General features: G+C 38.3%; 1 protein-coding gene across 1 annotated transcript in view; it reads right to left on the bottom strand.

Moving 5' to 3' along the window:
- ACACB (acetyl-CoA carboxylase beta) overlaps window positions 1-20,994 on the bottom strand; it is a 1,510,375-nt gene that overhangs the window by 816,043 nt on the left and 673,338 nt on the right. Inside the window, exons 24-26 of the mRNA XM_044068517.1 lie at window positions 17,028-17,141; window positions 6,460-6,573; window positions 3,921-4,010 (exon numbers count right to left, since the gene is read on the bottom strand). Coding sequence (XP_043924452.1) covers window positions 3,921-4,010; window positions 6,460-6,573; window positions 17,028-17,141 — 318 coding nt within the window. The remainder of the gene's footprint in view (window positions 1-3,920; window positions 4,011-6,459; window positions 6,574-17,027; window positions 17,142-20,994) is intronic.

Genomic DNA, 20,994 nt, shown 5'->3' with positions numbered 1-20,994 from the left:
ATTGATAAACAAACCTATTATACAAACCTCCAACATAAACAAAAAAACCCAGACTTTTTTTTGTCATCACTAAACACACTAATACATCCTGGCCAAACTGTCACACCCTCTCCTTGTGATTCTGACACCATTGACTTAATACCATCTCAATTTATTTAATGCCTGCTTTATAGATACAGTATTAACCCTGCCTAATAACACCCCCCCACAACCAGTCACATTTAATTTTCCTTCCTCCTTTTTGCCACCTCTGTTAAAAGAAAACTGCTACTGAAACTAAAATCAACCTCTTTGGCTGCCAACCAACTTCTAACAGAAGACCTAAAATAGCGGCTGATGGCATGGCTTTCCCTCTAGCCATAGAGATAAACTGATCCATATCAGAGACATTTTCCATCTATCTGAAAAAAAAAAAAAAACACTTTGTAACACCCCTGAACAAAGGTATCACATCAGTACGGCTTTCCATCTGCAGACCTACTGCCATCTATCCACTCTCTGAAAAATACTAGAAAAAAATACATGCACTCTCAACTTATGCAGTACAATAACTCTAATAACCTTTCCAAAACACAGCGTGGTTTTAGACCTCACCACAGTACTAACACTACTCTCCTCCACTTCACCATCATCATAAACTAATACAGGAATGATAGCAAGCTGGTAGCTTCACCATTCTTAAATTTAGCAAAATAATTTGACACCAAATCCCATCAACATCTTCTTACTCAACTTTCTTCTCTTGGCATCACCCAATTCTCTTCCTCATAGTTCCATATCTATTTGACTGACAGGCAGCAAGCAGACAAATGGAAAAGTCTTCTTCCCTCTTCCAGTCACTGTCAGCATCCCACAAGGATTAGTATCAGGCTCCCTCTTATACAACATTTTTATAAAACTATATAGTGCTACCCACCTCACTAGTCTAACACAGCTTAATATGTGCAGTCCTGTCCCTACCAACAGCTCAGGACATCACCCTACGTTTTCCACTGCAATTGAAATTAGGCTAAAAGGTGCAAGTCTATTTTTTAAATCATTAAAATCTTATGCTCTTCACTATTATACAATACCAAAATGAAAACACACTATTTTGAAATAACTTCATCAATAACCCAAACAAAAATTCAGGGTGTCTCAACTGAAAATAATTTCAAATTTGACAAACACTTACTGCAAGCCATTAGAAATCACACTAGAAATGTGGCTTCCTTTATAGAAACAAACTTTACCTGACAAATGAAACAAGACAAATACTACCATCTACTTACTTTCTTCCATCACAGCTATAGGCCTCACTTATTTCTTACAAACCTAAATAATACATGTAAAGATGAGCACTCTGCTTGTTACAATAAAGTAGCCAAACTAGCTGCCAACCTCTTGTACAGGATTCATCATTGCAGAGCCCTGAAACAACTACACTGGCTTGAGCTACCAAACTATTTAACATACTCATAACTTATTACCATGCACACACTTGCACATGCCCAAGAAAAAATGTCCAGCACTAAAAGATACCCTGCAGTACTACTCTCCAGGTAGACACCTTTGCACCATAAACTCTTAGTAATTTCAACAAAGTCTAATAACGCAGCTGGGAACTCACTATACCACCATTATGTATCTATATGAAACTTTCCATCTTCAATATCTTGCTAAACAACCAGTAAACCACACACGACTGTGCACATGATCCTCACGTGGGTCCATTATCCTTCGTCAGCTCACACCCCTTATCCCGTTATAGCATTTAATCCTATCCGTGCAACAAACCTTGGTACCACACCTCCTCAATTACCTTCCTATCTTAATTCCTACTTTACATTTCAAAAATAAATCAAAAGCCAACTCAACTCCATGTATACAAACCAAAAAAATAAAAAAAGATGTTCACTGTTTACCAATAGTTTAGTATACAGTTAAGCACTTTTCCACCAGAACTTCATCAGAACCAGAACAAATATCATTTCCTGTTCCTTTTTTGTACAAAAAGAGCAAAGTCCATACAATTAGCAGCATTCATTCATTTCATTAATCAATTAGGTTAAAAAATTGTATAGAAAAATAATTGCAACCCTCTCTGTAAACAAATGTATTAAAAATACTCCCCAAAATTATAAAATAAATTTACAAAGTTGATATAAACAAGCTGATAAAAACAGTTATTGTGTAAAAAAAAATAAAAAAAAAAAAAATCCCCAAGATTCAATAATGCCTACACTAAGTGTACACACTGTTCTGAGTGAAAAGACAATACAGACAAAACTCACACTTTCTTTCCTAATTTTAGTTTTCCTACTGATATTCTTGCAGCTTTAAATACTGACAGGGATTCCTAAAGGTTACCACAAAGTGTACACTTGGAGTAACCTTTACAAGCGACTAGAAAGCACAAAAAATGTGATAAGAATGTTCTTGAATACATATCGTATACACTTAGTGTAGGCTTTATTGAATCTGGCCCAATAATGTATACAATTACAAATATATACATATAGCAGACGACTCTTTGCCATCATTGAACAATTAATTTCCGCCAATATAAAAAACTAGTTTTTGTGGCTACACAAAATATTTAAATATCAATGTGCACTAACTGTGTAAAACCCTTAGTACCATGACGTTAGTTACCCAAACCTTGTACTTCAATTTCTTTCTGATCTTGCCACTTTATCAATCACTTTCAAATATTTTCTACTACGCACTTATAACCAAGTGCTATGCCAGTAGGTAACCCTGTATTCTTACTGCCACTATTCTTGACTCATCAGCTATACAACACCTCTCACCCCTACTAGCTTTAATGATTTTATCTCCCCCGATGGATAATGTTACACACTCCTTACCTCAGTTGTATTTATTTCTAACATCTATACTGTAACCCTCATTATCCATGCCATTTAAGTCATATCTAATGTCGGCTTGTCCCACATACTGCAATTAAAATGTTTCTTGCTTTAAATTTAATAGCAGTTTTTTGGTCCCTTCAGACGTAATTGTTACCGACCTGGTCCCCCAGTGCCCCACATCCACATTGGGTCTACCAGCTATTCTCCTACCCCCCACCAGACTTGCTCAGTTTTTATTGCGGAGGCCATATGTAGAATCCAAAGGTGTGTTGGGTGCTTGGCTCATTTGTACTTCCATCTAAGGGGGAATTTTTTTTTTTTGATTATGACCTAGCCACTCCCTTTTCCCTCCCCCATCCTCACATGCTCATTGATTCACCCGAGGGCACACACCCACCTGGGATGGGCCCAGCTATTCCTTCCCTGTCACTTAGGCAGTTATGTGAACCCAGATTGGCTGGGCTGCAGTCAAGGCTTTATGACCCCTATGACACTGGAGCGGCTTGAATTGAATTAATTTACACTGTAACCATGGAAGAAATGCCTGTTTGACCATGTCAAAGACAATTATAACTAGATGTCTTAACAACTACATATGTAATGTACTTTTGTAAAAACATTTGTTCTGCTATGAGCATCTTAAATGTACTTCTATAAATTTTCTCCCCAGGCCTCGGTTGAGATGGAATTTCCCAGTTAAAGATACATTAAATAAATATGATTGATTATTATTTTGCTATATATACATTTGTCACAGAAAAGTTATAGTAAATAAATTACCTTTTTATTCTGCTAATATGCAGATAAGGTCCAAAAGGCATGCATCCTTCTCTATAGTGCTATCCTAAGAACATCTGTATGCCCAAAGGTATTTGTTCAGAAGTGTAACAGAATACAGTTTCTATACAAATCAAAACCAGGTCTCAATTTTGAGTTACAAAACCTCATTTGCAGTTTACTAGAGCAAATGATGGGATATACTCATCTATGCTGCATTGATCATAACTGTTTTATGACCCAAATGAGTGGCAGATCCAAGATGTTATCCCATGTTTTGGGCAGACTTACCTCTAGGGCTGCCATGCGCACAACTTGGTTGCTGTGATAGAAGAAGGTGGGTAGCACATCGAAAATGGAGTTTTCAGACAAAATCAGTTTCTAAATCAAATAAAAGGGAATGTTAGATTAATTCTGAGTTACTACAACCGAGTTAAGTAAAACCTGCTATTAATAATGCACGATACAAACAAATTTTTCAGTGCAGATAATGGTTTGTTAAACTGCTGATTTCCTAGAGGACAACTAAGAATTAATTTCCATAGCACTTAACTAGAAATCTGATATAGGACAAAGGCATGAAAACAGGAAGTGAAGTACTGGAGCTCACATTTCAAGTTTCAGTGAATTGATATAAAGTTGGTAAATGGTATCAAAGACTAAGCTACTGCTGGAATTTACAGGGTGACCCTTGACCATTTACATGGTGGGGACTGCTATCCAGGAAAGGGGGATGAGTCACTGAGAGGGTATCTTTCCCCTTCAGGTTTTATAAATATGTGCTTAGCCACTGGCATCCAGTAAAAAAACAATTAGTGGCACAAATAACCAGGTAGAAGGGAAGATCCCTTTCCTCCTTAAAAAAAAAAAAAGAGAGAGGACATGCATACACTTTGGGGGGGGGGGGTTAGAAACTGCTAAAGCAATATCCATGCCTATTAGGTAGCCCATTTGGGAGGGTGGCCTAATGGTTAAGGTGTTTGCCTTACAAGCACAAGGTGTAGGGTTTGAGTCTCACAAGGGATAATTGACTAGGCTTAAGAAGGCTTGCAAGGGCAGTTACCTTAGTACTAATCTATGAACCTATAATATCCCCAAACTATATACCACATAGGCTGTAAAACTGGAATGGAGAAGATGTAAATATCCATGAAATAGTGCAAACTCTCTGGGAGTCTAATATACTGAGAATATAAAAATGCAGAATTAACATCTACTTCATCCAGCAACCAAGACCTGTAACAGTCATGGTTTGGTGCTGGTCAACAAGAGGAGGTTGGTAAACTGGGCATGGAGTATCATTGAGAAAAACTATTCCCAAGTCATGCCACAATAATAACACTATAGAGAATAATTAGTGTAGTAAGCTAGGGCTAGCAGAAAATGTGGATGGGACAAATTGTCCTAATCATGTTTATACACTGATACCATGCACCTCCAAACCTGGGAAAATTGATGGGGTGGAGTTTAACTGTTACAGAAAATAGCCAGCAGGGTTAAGATAATTATACTTGTGCCCTATCCACCCATTCTTAGCTAGAACCCTAAGTAATTACTCTTGTGGCTCATTTCTAACATACAACTCTTCATACAAGCAAAATACACACAGATGTTCACTGTTGTACATGAAGACAGTTTTCCAGCTATGGTATTGCATGCTCAATTACTTGTGTCTATTACTATGAAACTGGTAGACTACAGCATTCTCACCATGTACTAAATTGTACAGTGCAAGTCATCACATGGGTATAAAGAAGTTTAGGGAAAGGCTGGGACAAGGCTATGGGACATGAAACTTCATGAGGAGGATACCTGTATGTCTTACTTTGTTTGCTTCTCAATACACTTATACAAGAAGTGACTTCACCACAAATCTGGTGGTATAAAAGAATTGTACAGTTATTTGGGATACTAAGGTGACTATAACCCAAGCACTGAGTTAGGGTACGACTATGTACTTATGACTATGTAATAACATATAAGAATGGAACACCAATATGATGCCTAACAGCACTAACAAGTATGGCTGCAAAGAAAGCTGCTTTACTACAATCGGCCTCCCTCATTAATGCCAGGAAGGAGCCAGGAGCTCTATCACAGACAGACCCATATGCCATAGAAGCTGTGTACATGGTAACATTTGCAAGAGAAGCTCATGACACACATTGTGCATGCAGTACTAATGAAGGGCAGATCAAAAGGAAAATAAATGTTTTACTGTAAGTCATGACACTGTACCAGGGCACCCTGTTTTTTTCTGTCCTTCCTATGGTGAAAAGATCCTAGGACACAAAGAATGAATGTGGCGAGCAAGCACTAAAGACAGGTGTGAAAAAAAATACTTAAAAAGCAGCTACATCCAAAACATAGCACGATTTAGTTGGTGGGCTATTTTCACAATACTATATATATTGATAGATTCACTCATCTGCTCCTTCCCTGTAATTCAGATACCACCATGTGCCCAACAAGATGCTCCTCCTGCTGGAGTAAAGTTGTGGGGTTTGCTGTTAATCACTGCAAAAGCTCCCCTTTGAACCAACTAGAGTAAAACTCGGGGTTATGTGTATCGCAGGAAACTTTCCAATGTGTTGTTCAGCTATGACACAATTAATACCTTAAAAGAACAAATTTTATTTTGATACCTAAACAACAGCATTTGCAAATACCATGCTTAACAGAAGATAATTTTTATTGTTTGCTATGAAAAATGCAGTGAAAGAAATATAGAGCAGAAATGACATTCTTCAAAATAAATCACATTACAATAAAGTCACAAAGTGCCAGCAAAACAGATGCAAACATACACAAAGTGATGAAAATTAAATACCTTAAGGTTTTCTGGACAGAACTGATGCCCATACATATCAATGGCCGACAAGAAAATGGACTCCACTTGGTTGTGCCTTAGCTCATATGAAGGAAGATGTGAAGCAATCAAAGCCTATATAGTAACACAAAGCCTAGTTCAAATGATACTACAAGACATTTCAATGCAGAAGACATTAAAAGAAAATTGTACTATCAGTGAATTTACTATAGTTACAGTAGAACACCTTCAATATTCAGTCTGCTGGTTCTTAGTCAGAAGTACCAAAAGATCACAAGGATCAAAATGAGATTTTGTAGGATTACATGGATGTCACAGTAGTACAATCACACAGATGGGTTACAGCCTAACCTGTCATTTTCACTTTTCTCCTACCTTATGCTCATACCAATACACTGATAGAAAAAGACCTCTGCAATGCACAACTTAGCCTGTGGTGACTACAATCCAAGATCTTTTCCCTTTGTGTCCATCTTATGGGCACTTTTCCAAGCACATGCTTTCTTTTGTTTTATTTTCAATGAAAGTGAATATTCTTGCACTTTTTTGAAGTAAAGTCCAGTCATTTCTCTGTCCACACTGTACACTACACCCAGACTTACTGCACAATGGTCCTCAGCCTGTAGTTACAAGAGCAGACTGACCTTGCTGTTTATCCCAAGGTGAAACCTAACAAGCACTCCAAAACAGGACTAGTCCCGCAATTGAAGTCAGTGGGACTACACTGCTTACTGCATTCCTCTAGGACTGCCATTTACTGCTTTTGGACAGTCCTGCAGTTTAGTAACCACTTAACTTTGAGCCCCATTGAATATTTGATTTCTTCATAAAGTGTTGTGAGGCATAGGTTTTATCACAGACAAACAACCATTATCAAATTTGTGGTCAACAAGGCCAGCAAACTGGGAACATTATACAGCCCTCAAGCACAGCTTCAGACCTCTCAAACCCTTTTACTACCCACTATTAACCATGCATCAACTATCCTAACAAATTTACAAAAAATAACAATTGCAAAATTTGCTACCACTCTCCCAAACAAACAAAACTCATCAGTACATTGTTCTCAAACACACTAACTTGAATTCAAATATAGTATAACTTTAGCTTATTTTAAGGTATTCACAATATTCCTCATAAATACAACTGCCTGTTTATTGCACATCCTATAAGCAGATATTAAAACATATCTTTATGATTCCAACATTTAAACAATTTGATAACAAATAAATCAACCAATTGCTATGAGGACAACTTATACTCCATAGATAACAGAGCAACTATACCAGTTCGTATCAGATCAGAAACTAATTCCAAACTCTTTTTTTTTTTTTTTTTTTTTTTTACAAAATTAAACCTTTTACTCTTCATGGTTATACTTCTATAACTCACAAAAAGTACAGTTGTGTACACTTACCATAAATGTAAATGTTCGAGTGTATTCACTGTTGCAGTAATTTCATTTGGGTTATGTGCTTGCAGGTAGCCCTCAGTCGGCCTGATTGATAAAGTCTTGGGGTCCTGCATCAGTTGCTGTCCCTTCTTCCATGATGTCAGGTCCTCAGGGGTATAAAACATGTAGCCGATTGAAAAAATATATTGAGTTCTGTCTGCTTACTGCTTGCTCTTACTGTGGGATTTGAAGTCTTCTTAAGACACTCAGTCTTGCTGGCTGGAATCAAAGTCTGGTTATAATTGCATTCACAGTCTGTTGCATACAGAAACTTGCAGAATATACACTGATACAGCATCTGACTTTAAGAGCAGTAACCAATAACTTTTATAATAAACCAAACTGGACAAATGATGCAGCTTAAAAGTACTGTTCCAACTTTAGTTCTCATATAGTACAGATGATGTGAGAGATATAACATTTACCTCAGAACACCAAATGTGTTCCTACCATACCCCTAACAACTAGATTTAATACAGACTTTTTATACATATTTTAGTTAAACTCACACCCTCTAGGTTTTGGAAAGATACTGCCTTGATGACGCAAATGCTAACACATCTGTTCTTGTCCAAATGATAAGTAAACTGTCTTCAAGAAAATGCCTTGTGGATTCTGTAAATGCTGATAAGTAAACTGTCTTCAAGAAAACACCTTGTGGATTAGAAAAGCACATTTTTAAACTTTCTTAGAAAAGCATGTCCTGTTGTCCAGTGAAAGCAGATTACATTCTTGTCACGTCTGTAAGAAGTTCAGCTTTCTTGATGTGTGTGTAATACACTCATAAGCAAGTTCCTTATTTTTTTAAGCCACAGTCATTTAGTATGGTTGCTGATCACATATTACTAAACTTTGTTTCTGTATTTAAGCAAGCTTTTTCTTTCAGCATATTTAGAACACAATTAATTTAAATTCATAATATCTAACACCGATGCCATTACATCAGTTTTTCTTGCCCCAGATGTCAGGTGCCCCCCTAATGGGAAGCAATTAAATATAAAAGTACAAAAATATACCTCCCAACAAAAAAGCAAATACACCAAAAAGGCTTTTAAGCATAGTAAAGGAAAGTAGAGGTATAGCCAAAAGAAGTTGGGGGGCTGGAGGGAGGTTAACCAGGACTGCAACAGTGAATACACTCGAAGATCTACATTTATGGTAAGTGTACACAACTGTACTATGTTCTTCATGTTTCACTGTTGCAGTCATTACATTTGGGTAGATTCCCAAAGCTATGGTTGGGAGGAGGAATTTAGATAGCATTAGGGCCAGCTATAAGGCCCTGCAAGACTGCAGTGGCAAAGCCAGCTCTGGATTTAGAGAAAAATGGCAAATGATAATGCTTGGTGAAAGTATGTACAGAACTCTAAGTAGCAGCTTCTAGGATGTCCCTGGTAGGGAAGCCTCTGAGAAAGGCTGTAGAGGTAGATGCAGCCCTGGTGGACTGAGGTCTGATCCCCTGGGTGATAGGTTTTCCATGGTGCTTATAGCAGAAATTAATGCAATGGCTTATCCATTTAGAAATGGTTTGCTTTGAAATAGCCTTCCCATCTGCTCCTGCAGCAAATGCCATCAGCAGTTGTTCAGATTTCCTTTGAGGTTTAGTCCTGTCCAAGTAGAATCTAGGTTGTCTGTGCACATCTAAGGAATGCAGTATCTGTTCCCCTTTATTCTGTTGATTGGGAAAGAAGGTTGGCAAATGAAGGGGCTGATTAAGAGCCACACTGGGCATGAAGGATGGATTGGTTCTGAGGGACACCCTGTCCGCATGAAAGATGATGAAAGGCTCCACTGCCATAAGGGCCTGTAATTCAGATACCCTTCTAGCTGAAGTGATTGCTAAAAGGAAAGCTGTTTTTCAAGAAAGAAATTTTAAGTCTGTAGTAGGACCTGGCTCGAAAGGAGGTAGAGTGAGTTTCTCCAAGACAAAGTTAAGGTCCCAGGCTGGGGTTGGAGCTCTCCTGGGTGGTCTCAAAATTTTGGCCCCTCTGAGGAACTGTTTGAGTAGTGGATGAGAGAAGAGGGGAGGTTCTGTGTTATAATGAGCTAAAATGGCTGAGGCATGGATTTTAATGGAGGAAAAAGACAGGCCCTTGTGAAGCATCTCAGTTAAGTATTATAAAATCTGAGGTAAGCTTGGCGCTGCTGTGCCCATCCCTTGAGACTGGTTCCAGGCACAGAATCTTTTCCACTTTTCAGCATAAGATTTTCTAGTACTAGGCCTCCTTGCCTCTAAAATGATATCCATCACAGGTTTGCTGAGGGATAGTAAAGGAGAGATTAAGTAATTAGCCAGGCTGCAAGGTTCAGTGTTAGAAGCTGAGGGTGCAGAATCTAGCTCTCCTGCTGAGACAGCAGGGAAGGAGTCCGAGGCAGGTGCCATGGAGATGACCATGACACACTGCGTAGGATGGGTTACCAGTGTTGGCGCAGCCAGTCTGGAGCAATCAAAATCATCCTTGGTTTGTCCTGTTTGATGTTTAGTAGTACTTTGGAGAGCAGAGGCAGAGGGGGGAAGGCATAGACTGATAGGTTTTTCCAGATGAAGGACAGAGGATCCACTTTCCAGGCTTGTTTGTGGGGAGTCCTTGTGCAAAATTTGTCCAATTGGTAGTTCTGAGGAGAGGCAAACAGGTCTATATCTGGGCTCCCCCATTTGCTTGTCAACATGTTGAAAATCCTTGGTTCCAGTTTCCACTCATGTGGGTCCATGAGGTTTCGGCTTAGTCCGTCTGCCAGCGTATTTAATTTTCCTGGCAAGAATTGAGCTTGTAGGTGCACTTGGTAGCTCAAGGCTGTGTTCCACAATGCCATGGCTAGTCTGCAGAGGGGGTAAGAATGTGTACCCCCCTGCTTGTTTATGTACAACACAACAGTGGTGTTGTCCGTCTTTACCATTAGTTGTCCTGGAAGAATGTGGTCCTTGAAGGCTGTCAGAACATTCTGTACAGCTAACATTTCGTTTTGATTGATATGCAGGTGCATTTGACTTGGGTTCCATTTGCCCTGAATGCACTTCCCTGCCAGGTGAGCCCCACATGCATAGTCTGATGCATTTATTGTTAGGGTTTGGGCGGCAGGGGGTGGTGTGAAAGGTAGTCCCTTGTTTTGGTGGCAGGCCTCTGCCCACCAAAGGAACTCTAGGCATAGGCAAGGTATGATAGGAATCATTGTTTATAGGTCCTGAGAATGTTGACACCATAGGCTTTTTAGATACCATTGTAGTTTCCTTATATGCAGTCTTGCATATGGAATTAGAAGAATGCAGGAGGCCATGAACCCCGAGGCTTGCAGTATTTGTCTTGCAGATAGCAGGGTTTTTGTGGCCACTTGTTTGAAGTAGGTTGTCAAATGAATTTGTTTCTCTGGCGTGAGGTAAGCCATCTGGGAAATTGTATTCAAGCTTGCTCCCAGAAATATAATTTGTTGACAGGGTACCAGGTGTGATTTCTTTTCATTTATGGTGTACCCCAGACAAGTTAGAACCCTTTGTACAAAGGTCAGATGATTCAAAAGTATTTCCTGGCTTTCTGCCTGAAATAAACAATCGTCCAGGTATGGGTACATTTGAATATTTCTTTGCCTGCAAAATGCAATGACTGGAGCTAGGCACTTTGTGAATACCCTGGGCGCAGGAGATAAGCCAAAGGGCAGTGCGTGTAGCCTGCTTTGAAGTGTAGGTATCTTCTGCAAGATTCCCTGATTGGGATGTGCAGGTATTCTTCTTTTAAATCTAGTGTTGCCAACCAGGCATCTTTGCCTAGCATAGGAAGTAATTGGTGAAGAGTCAGCATCTTGAATTTTGGAATCACCAAAAAGGTGTTTAGAGTAGACAGATCCAGGATAGGACGCGATGAACTGTCTTTTCTGGGTACCAGGAAAAGTCTTGAGTAGAAACCTTGTCCCTTTTCTTCTTCTGGTACCAGTTGAATAGCCCCCATGCTTAAGAGAGAGAAAGAACTTGTTTTTGGGCCTCTGCCCACTGATTTGGGGGTAGGTCCAGCCACCCACTTGGTGTTGGCAACTTGTTGAAGTGAAATCTGTACCACTGGGACACTATATTTAAAACCCATTTGTCCTGGGTAATGAGCTCCCAGTTCTTTGCATGAAGAGCAATCTTTCCCCACAAAGGGGCAGTCAGTTAATAAGTGCTTGTAAATTTTAAAAGGAAGTCATTGAGACAGTTTACCATAGGGAGGAGTCTTATTATTCCCAGATTTGGAAGTGGAGGCCCTCCACTGCTTAGTTCTGTGTGTCCCCTGGGACTGAAACCTGGGGTTTTTGCTGTGTCTGGGTTTGGCTTGAGAAGACCTGGAAGGGGCTGGAAAGGACCAATTCTTAGAGGGCCAGTACCTACTAAATCTAAGGAGGCTGAACTTGTAAAAAATCTTTAACAGTTTGCATAGATTTAGCTTTATCTTCCATCTTTTTAAGAACTTCCTCAGCCTTGTTGACAAACAGGCAGTCCTGATTTAAAGGAGCATCCAACAATTTAGCTTTAAAATGATTAGGCAAAGATTGCTCCTTAAGCCAAGCATGCCTTCTGAGCACAGACCCAGTAACATCAGCACTGCAAGAGGCCTCTAATGAATCAAAACTACATTGCAAAGTATGTTTTCCAACTTGTTCATCAGAATGCATTAAATCCTATAATTCTTTATTTTCCGCACAGTCAGGAATCAACATCATTTTCTGTTTAAGCAGTCCAATAACATGTTGCTGATACTTTAACATATGAAACTGGCAGTTTATAGCCCTAATGGCCAAGGTTGCAGAAGTGTAAACCTTCTTACCCCATCTATCCAGTGTCCAGGAGTCTCTATCAGAAGGGGTAGGATTTTTAGCACTAGAAGCCTTAATGCCCTTGGGCCCCTGTGAAATAGTCTCTGGATCTGCAGTAGGACTTTTAAAAAGGAATTTGTGGGATTCAGGGACCCTGTAGTATCTGTCAGGTTTTCTGGGAGCAGGAGGCATGGAATCAGGGGCCAAACTAGATTCCGAAAAAGCATCAACAATGTCTAGTACAGGAGGAATAGCTAAAGGCCTATGCTGAGGTAGGAGAAGGAAATCCCTAAGCCTCTTTTTTGAATCAGAAAAATCCTGGCTTTCCCAGTGGAAATGCTCTCTTAGAGTATGTAAGGTTTCCCCAAAAGAAAAATCCTCATGAGGGGAAGCAGAGGGAATCGAGTCCTCTGCATCAGAATCTTCATAAGCAGATAAGGGACAATCCAGACCATCAGAAGAATCAGAAAAAACAGAATCCTGATTAGAAGATTCATAATCAACTTCAGTCCTAGGCCTCTTAGAAGCGGGGGGAGGGGGGCGTTAGCTACCCCTGATTAGATTTTTTAGATCTTCAGCCATTCTTATCATTTGTTTTTTAGGCATAGAGGCCTGAGCATGTGGCCTGGGCGTCGGCTTTTTAGGCATGGATCAAGATTTAGGCCTAAGTAATGAAGGAGGCATCGATTTAATATGCAAGTCTGTAGGCTTGAATGCACCCTCAGAAGCCGGTGCCTGCACAGCGGCTCAAGACCCACCAAAGGTAGAGACATCCGCGGGTTCCATAGTTGAAGCATCTCGTGTCATACCGGACTCCGAATGGGTCTCAGTAGAGGCCTGCGAATCACATGCAGCGGGTATCAGGGGCTGCGAAAGCACCTCACTGAGTACCGGTGAACTGGCGACTGGCTTAGGAAAAGCGTCGTCAGCAGTTTTGGACCTCAGCGGCCTGTCCCTGTCTTTATCTTTGCATTTTTTCGGAATCCCAGTAGTCGGATGGCTAACTGATGGCATTTCTGGGTAATTAAACTGAAAACTGAAATATTTAGAGGCAAAAATATACCGACGACGGATAGTGTGCTGATTAAATAAAGCACAAAACCGACAGCAAGGCACATCATGGTCAGGGCCTAGGCAAGGAATACAGTACGAATGAAAATCTTTATGAGGTATTTACTTTCCACAAGTAATGCAATTATTAACTTTTACTGACATCGGTAAGGAGCAAGAAAAAAAGTTTCCCCAATGGGGTACTTGGCTTTAGTTGAAGACTTCGGTTCTGAAACTCGAAAACAAAAATTTCAGGAGTTGGCCGACCGGCACTTGCGAACTGCTTTGCTTCGGGCACTGCGCGGCAAGAAAGACTGATGTAATGGCATTGGATGCATGTTTTATACTATCCCTGATGTCATGGAAGAAGGGACAGCAACCAGCGCAGGACCAAAGACTTTGTTAATCAGGCCGACTGAGGGCTACCTGCAAGCAGATAATACAGATGTAATGACTGCAACAGTGAAACACGAAGAACATCACTAAAACCTACCAGAATATTTTATCAGGTAAAACCAACCTCAAATCTACCTACTACTTCACCAAATCCCTTTCTGACTACTTATTTATATCTTCTCCTCCCACTACCTTTCCACTTCCTTACTACTTTCACCAGCTCCTCCTACTAATCATTTACAACTATAAATTACTACAAATGCACGTTTACAGTTTAACTCACTTCCCCACAATGTGTAAAGTATTCACAGAGACACACACATTTTATATCTATACATACGTGTATATATAGATATAGATATATATATGTGTAAAATGCTCATATGACTGAGCATTCTTTTCTATGGAGTTTTTGACTGCAGCCTTTTATATGAGATCGTAATACATCAGGATCAGAGAATTTGACCTAACCCCGCTATTGCATGATCTCAGATTTGATTTTTTACATATATATATATATATATATATATATATATATATACACACACACACGTATATATAATTAGCATGGTGCAAAAGGGGTGTAAACAATGCAATAAACTCCTTGTGTAGTTCTGATCCATTGACTAGGCCTGTTGGATGTTTCCAATACTCAAGTCCCTTAAGGAATTGCTGTTGTTTTATATGTTCACCCAAGTAACAGTTTTCTAGTTGCAAGTTCCTAAATTTAGTCAGTTTTTTGTCAAAATCAGTTAACTGCATAGTTAGACTTACATCTTTAGTGGTTTGTATAGCCCTTTCACAGGAGTTGTTTGCAACTAGGAGTCCATTGAACAATGCATTCCCTTTTGGTGTTCCGAGGGGTTGGCCTCAGAACCATCAGGCCAAATCCATGTAGTTGTGGTTCTGGTGATCACTGATTGCAAATGCAGGGGAGGCATAATATCATCCAACTGGGTTAACTCATTATCAGAAATAGTCACATTTCTCTCTTCTCTGTTGTGTCTTGTACTAAACACCGTGTTGTTGAGAAGCCATTTGCATCAATTGACTAATTAAAAGGGTAAGATTATCATCCAATGGTGTAAGATCCAAATTAATCTCTCTCTGGGAACTGGTGACTGTACTGGAAGATGGTATGTCTACCAAAAAACTAAAAAACCCAAATATATAAACAAAGGTCCAGTAAAACAGCTCCCAAGATATAAAACTAAGAACACAAACAGTTTTGCCACACCGTTGGTTACATATAAAAACTTTTAACATAAATGGAGTACTTATGTGGGAATAGATAATAAGCAGAAATCAGGGAGAGAGGATATCAACTTCCAGGAGACCTCTTTTGCTTTTTGTAGTATAAGAATTCATTCTTGGCAATGCTGTTCATCCAGCCTGAGAAAATAATGGGATTATGAACAAAGATTGCTGAAGATGCTCCCAATCTGCAGATTATATCCATTTTTTATGGAGTGGTCCACTGTACAGAACAGGATAGAACATGCAGCCTCTTGGGCTCAGAGAGTTAGCCTTTTGCCTTTAGACAATAGGACTCTGGTTACTTTTATTATTATTTTTGTTATTCTTAAAAATTGGACTATGTGCTTTTACTAGGCAGACTTCTCTTTATGAACCCAGACTTCAGGGGAGTCAAACACCACATGTTCTCTGGGTGACAAAGTCTATCAGCATACCTTCCAATATTGTATGGAGTGCCTGTTTAAATGTTCTGTTTTGAACTATACTTTATTAATGCAGTTTACCAATGAACACACATATAAGTACACAACTTCACATCTGTTTATTTAGTTTATAGGCAATGTTATATTGTATGCTGCTTGTCAATACTTTTGTTTCACACTTGGTGATTTTTATAAAAAAGTTTGCTGAAAAAAGTATCAGTCAAATAAATGTAAAGTATAAAGTTCAATTTTCTAACAGCTAGAAGGAAATGAAATGTAATTATTTTTATTAGTCCTCTTCTCTTTCTCAGAGGAAAATCCAATTTTTCTTAGTGGCTAATTTACTCTTCCAACCCCTAATATCCTAACACAATATGAAAAAGAATTGAGAGAGCCAAGAACCATGGCCATTATCAAGCTCAGACTAGAAGATTTCATGCATGTTCACAACTCTCCACTTCCTAAATTGTCTGCAAAGTGTATTAGTCAATAAAATATAGCCAATGCAAGTGCTCAGTTACGCATACCCACAATATCCAGGTACACTGCATGTGTACTGTGGCACTCCGTTACAGGATCATGCTCACCGAGTCTCAGGTTGCAGAAGTAACAATACCTGGCCTTCCCTCAAGTACAGCTGTTCTCTTCTACCTGGACAGGTGAGCAATTGTTGACCACTCACTCCCTTCCCTCCATCTCCTAATCCTAGACCATTAATTAAACAAACAAAAGTTATCTGGGGAATAGTCTGGGCTGCAAAGCCAAATCAGTGTTTTTCTTTTGAATGTGTAGGAAAGGTTGCAGAAATCCAGACCAATGCATTTAGGTATGTAAAACCCAAGAAAAGCTGTTGGCTGACCCAGAGGAACACAGAATTACCAGTAATCTAATAGAATGCCTCTTGTTTTTTTTATTTTAACTGTAGCAGGATTGATTTTGATGCAGCAGGAAATGATATAGTTTTTAGAACCAATGACAGTTCATCTATCATTATAAATAATGCGCTGGATATTTTATCTGTCATCCTTATGAAGTCTCTATTATAAGACAAAAGTGCTTAATAAATTCATTTTTTTAATATTTTCAAATTTGGAGTTTGTGGTGTCTGTGTAGGAAGCCATTGCGGTGGCATTCTATTATATTACTGGCATTTAGGTATGATGATGAAGGATATGCAATACTGTTACCATGCTGCACAACAAACCAACCTGTCTTGCCCTTAGGGCTACTTTTGCATTTTCGGGTTTGCTAAGTTGTGTGAATTCAGTTAGAATTGCTGTAAGCTCATCTGTCAAGGTTGGATCACGACCAAAGAGTTGATCCTGTAAATTTAAAGAGTTACAATATTATAACGCTGCATACATGTCAGTGTCAAAAATGGAATTGTTTTCCTGCTACAACAAATTACTTATTAAGGCAATAACAGACTTTAAGCCTTCCATACTTTTAAGGGAGTAAATTCAAAAACCTTCAGTATAAGTGACTGGAGTCTCAAAGTGAAAAAGTGTGCATTATTACTAATAAACAGCCTCCATGGTAAAACTACCTACAAATGGAGAGGAGTTTAAGAAACAATAAAAAGCAAAAGAAAATCAGAAGCCAATCGGAAAACAGCATTACCAGCAACATTTTAGCTATTTAAATTCACTAAAAGCATAATCATAACAGTAAGAAATCCTACACTAGCCCTCATTAAACTATTAAAATACATCAAATAAATTGTCACTTCTGTCATTACATAAATGGAAAGTGATAACTTATCTCAGAAGACATAATAGAAATTGATTCATGAGCACTATCTACAAAAGGTCATGCACAAACTACTTAAAGCCATATAATCAGGGTCCATATTAGAAAAACAAAAGTTTTCTTCAGCGAACGCTCACATGAGCAAAAACACTGGACATTGAACTCCTTATTCCCCGCACACCCTCCTCTAACTATATATTCCAACTCCGAGATCACACTACAGTGAGGAAAGGGCAAATATCCCACTCCTCACCATATCACAACCCCACAAACACCCTTTTGATGTCCAGCATTTTCTGTCATGTGAGCGTTAGCTGAAGAAAACTTTCATTTTGCTAATACAGACCCCTATAATCATTGTAGCTCATGCAAGTCAGTTGGAAAAATTAATATAAAATATGGAAAGATGAAATACATAGGGCTGGTTTATGTGATATTGCTGGAGACTAGTGACTGCAACACAATGGAGTACTGCAAGAAGCAATTGAATGGCCGGGGTTAACTGGAATGGGGCAGTCTTATGTTATGGAAAGGACAATTTTGAGTACAATTAAAATTTTTACATAATAATGATCAGTCTGCTAAACATCTTTCCAGCAGCAATTTTTCCCAAAATACATGCCACAGCAGCTTTCAGTAAACAGAGTTCACTTCAGACAAATTATGGGGTTATAACCACTTTACTGACAGTGAACACCTCAGAAGCCTGACTGAGCAAATCGCATTTTCACTCAAATGCACAATAGCTTGCCAAGCCAGATCAACACTTAATTGTAATCAAATGTTAGCAAGGGTCATTCATCTTCATCCATAGGCTGCCTCAGTAACCACCAATTACAGCCACTTTATTGAGTGTATACAACTCAACTGTCTAGTGATCAAACAAAAAATAATTGCAAAACAATGTACTTTGGTATGTTTCAATCAAATACATATTAGCCCTGCCAAGCCAAATGAGTGACTGCTTAAATGTGATGAGATAACAGAAGTCAGTTTCTTCTCCAGACCACTTCTCCAATCACCAATTATAGCCCCTTTGACTGTGTACAGCTCTGATGTTCATTGGGAGAATACATTAATAAATAAATAAGGAAAGAGTAATGTTTTTCATCTTGCTGCAATACACCTAATACATGGAAGCCTACTGCAACCACCATCCATGAGTGTATGAACACATATGTATACATGCCAGCAATTAGACACTGACTTTATACCTTGGATGTCTGTGACAAAATAACTGTCTAATTAGCCACAGTAATTTACTTCATCTTGTTGTGGTCACATGCAAACACTGCAACCCAGTACAATCTCCTCCACACCCAAATGCCAACTAATTATAACCACTTTACTGATTGAGTACACCTTGGATGTCTTGAGATCAAAAGGACAATGTCAGATAAAAGCAGTGCAACCCACTGCAACACAAACATGTTCATCAACTACAGCCACTTTGTATACATCTCAGACATCTGTGAATAAATTAATGAATAAATAATAGGCAAAGTACTTTATTACAACTCATTACTGTGTCATGTGTGTAAGCAGAGGCACGCACATACATACATCTATACACATACATACATCTATACACATACATATGTGTATTTACTTATTTGCACATTGTTGACTGGGTTAGTCCTACTAGGCCAATGGGCACTTTTCAGGGGAGGCAAAGGTGGCATTCATACAGACTATGGAAAATTTGATGAAGACACTATGAAACTTTGATTCCTTTCAAAGAGAATTCCATTTCTGGTGTAGGTTTAAGCTAGAAGACGGTAGAAGAAGAGAGTAGTTTTGAGCTACAATGTGCAATTGAGAACACAAAGTTTGGTGTGCCACTTTTTTTTTTTAAAACTGGGATAAATAATTTGCAATAGTGACTATTGATGGTGTCAATGTGGAGCATGCAGCCATTTGTATTACTATCCTTCAGTCAGAAGCTTTCTCTGATGAACTGTGCATTGATTCAGCAGGAGGAAAGACCACATGATTCTGCTATTTTGTGAGGATATATGCTAGACAAAGTAGAAAAAGAAGTCTTGAAGCAAAGGAGATGAATGAAGTGGTTCCTGATCAAAAATGGGCTGTACCTGTGGCTGAAAGAATTTATTATGCAAGTACAGTTTCCAAGGAGAAGGAAAGGTCACTTCCAGTTAGAAAGCAGAGACTGAAACCAATTGTAACAATTACATCAAAAATGATAAAGCTCTTGATAGGTATAATATCTGGGATAATCTGTTTTTATTACTGGCTTTTAAAATGAAGGGTGTGTGCACATTTATTCTGTTGGGGAAAAAATAGTATTTTGTGACATTTTGTGAAGCTTTTGAAAGGTTAAATACATTTATGAAATGCTGCAAAAAAGTTGTGGTTTTCAATAGGATTAATTTGCCTTATCCACAACAGTAGCAGCTAAACAAGAAAAGTTATTATCAGTTTTGGACTGATGTAGAAAAAATAATTTATTAGAAATGTCAAAACCATTAGGAAATATATTGTGACTATGAATAAAATTATCGATAATTGAAATTTACAGACAGGAGGCTATGAATGTTTTGGGTCTTTAAAAACAGAAAATGGAATAAATAGACATATTCCAAGTGTAATACATGTTGGAGAAGTGTACATTATCTGGGTCAAAATGTGTTTTCACTGTGGGTCTGAAAAATATCTGATTACTGAATATCATGAAGACTTTTGTGGGTAATATGAGGAGTATGGTCATGTCAGGTCATGAAAGAATTATTGCTGAAGGTTATAAATGTCACAAAAATTCATTTCTGGATGAACAGCTTGGAAAAAACAGATGTAAACGATCGACTCATTAGTCTAAAAGATGATGTTATGAGAAAAAAATAACATTTGTTTTGAAGAGAACTCTAACAGATAAAGGAGAAATTGAAAATTATATGAATAAAGATCAGGTAGAAGAATCGGAGAGAGTCAATTTCAGAAGAATGTGAGGATAACTTTTTGTGGCAAAAATTAATAAAAATATTTTGGCAAATGACTATATGCTAGGAAAAGGGAAATCTATTTAAAATGTAAAATAAAAAAGAGAAAGGATAACATTCATATTATTGCATTGAATGTAAAAGTATTAATAGCATTATTAGAAGAAGTTATGCATTGCAATGGTGCAAAAACAAAGTGCACATTTATTTTTTTAGGTACTTATTTATTTAGACAAGAGACAGTAATATGAAATTTAGGTTAAGATGTTTAAGTATTGTAATCTGGTTTAAACATAAATAGGTGGTTTGTTTGGATCACACTGTGGTTTAAGGCCAAGTGAATGTCTATTTTAGATGTCTGAAAAAAGTTTGTCTTTTAGCAATATTATATGCAGGGAGGAATTCTTAATTATTGTTAAAGTGGGTAATATTGCAGCACATATAAACTATAATTTAAAGTCTTAAAAAA

This window comes from Protopterus annectens, chromosome 4.part0 (genome assembly GCF_019279795.1).
Source record: "Protopterus annectens isolate FY-2018-M chromosome 4.part0, PAN1.0, whole genome shotgun sequence".
In the NCBI taxonomy this organism is placed as follows: Eukaryota; Metazoa; Chordata; order Ceratodontiformes; family Protopteridae; genus Protopterus; species Protopterus annectens.
Note: the sequence above shows the minus strand (reverse complement) of the source record. Positions and strands in the feature narration are given on the sequence as shown.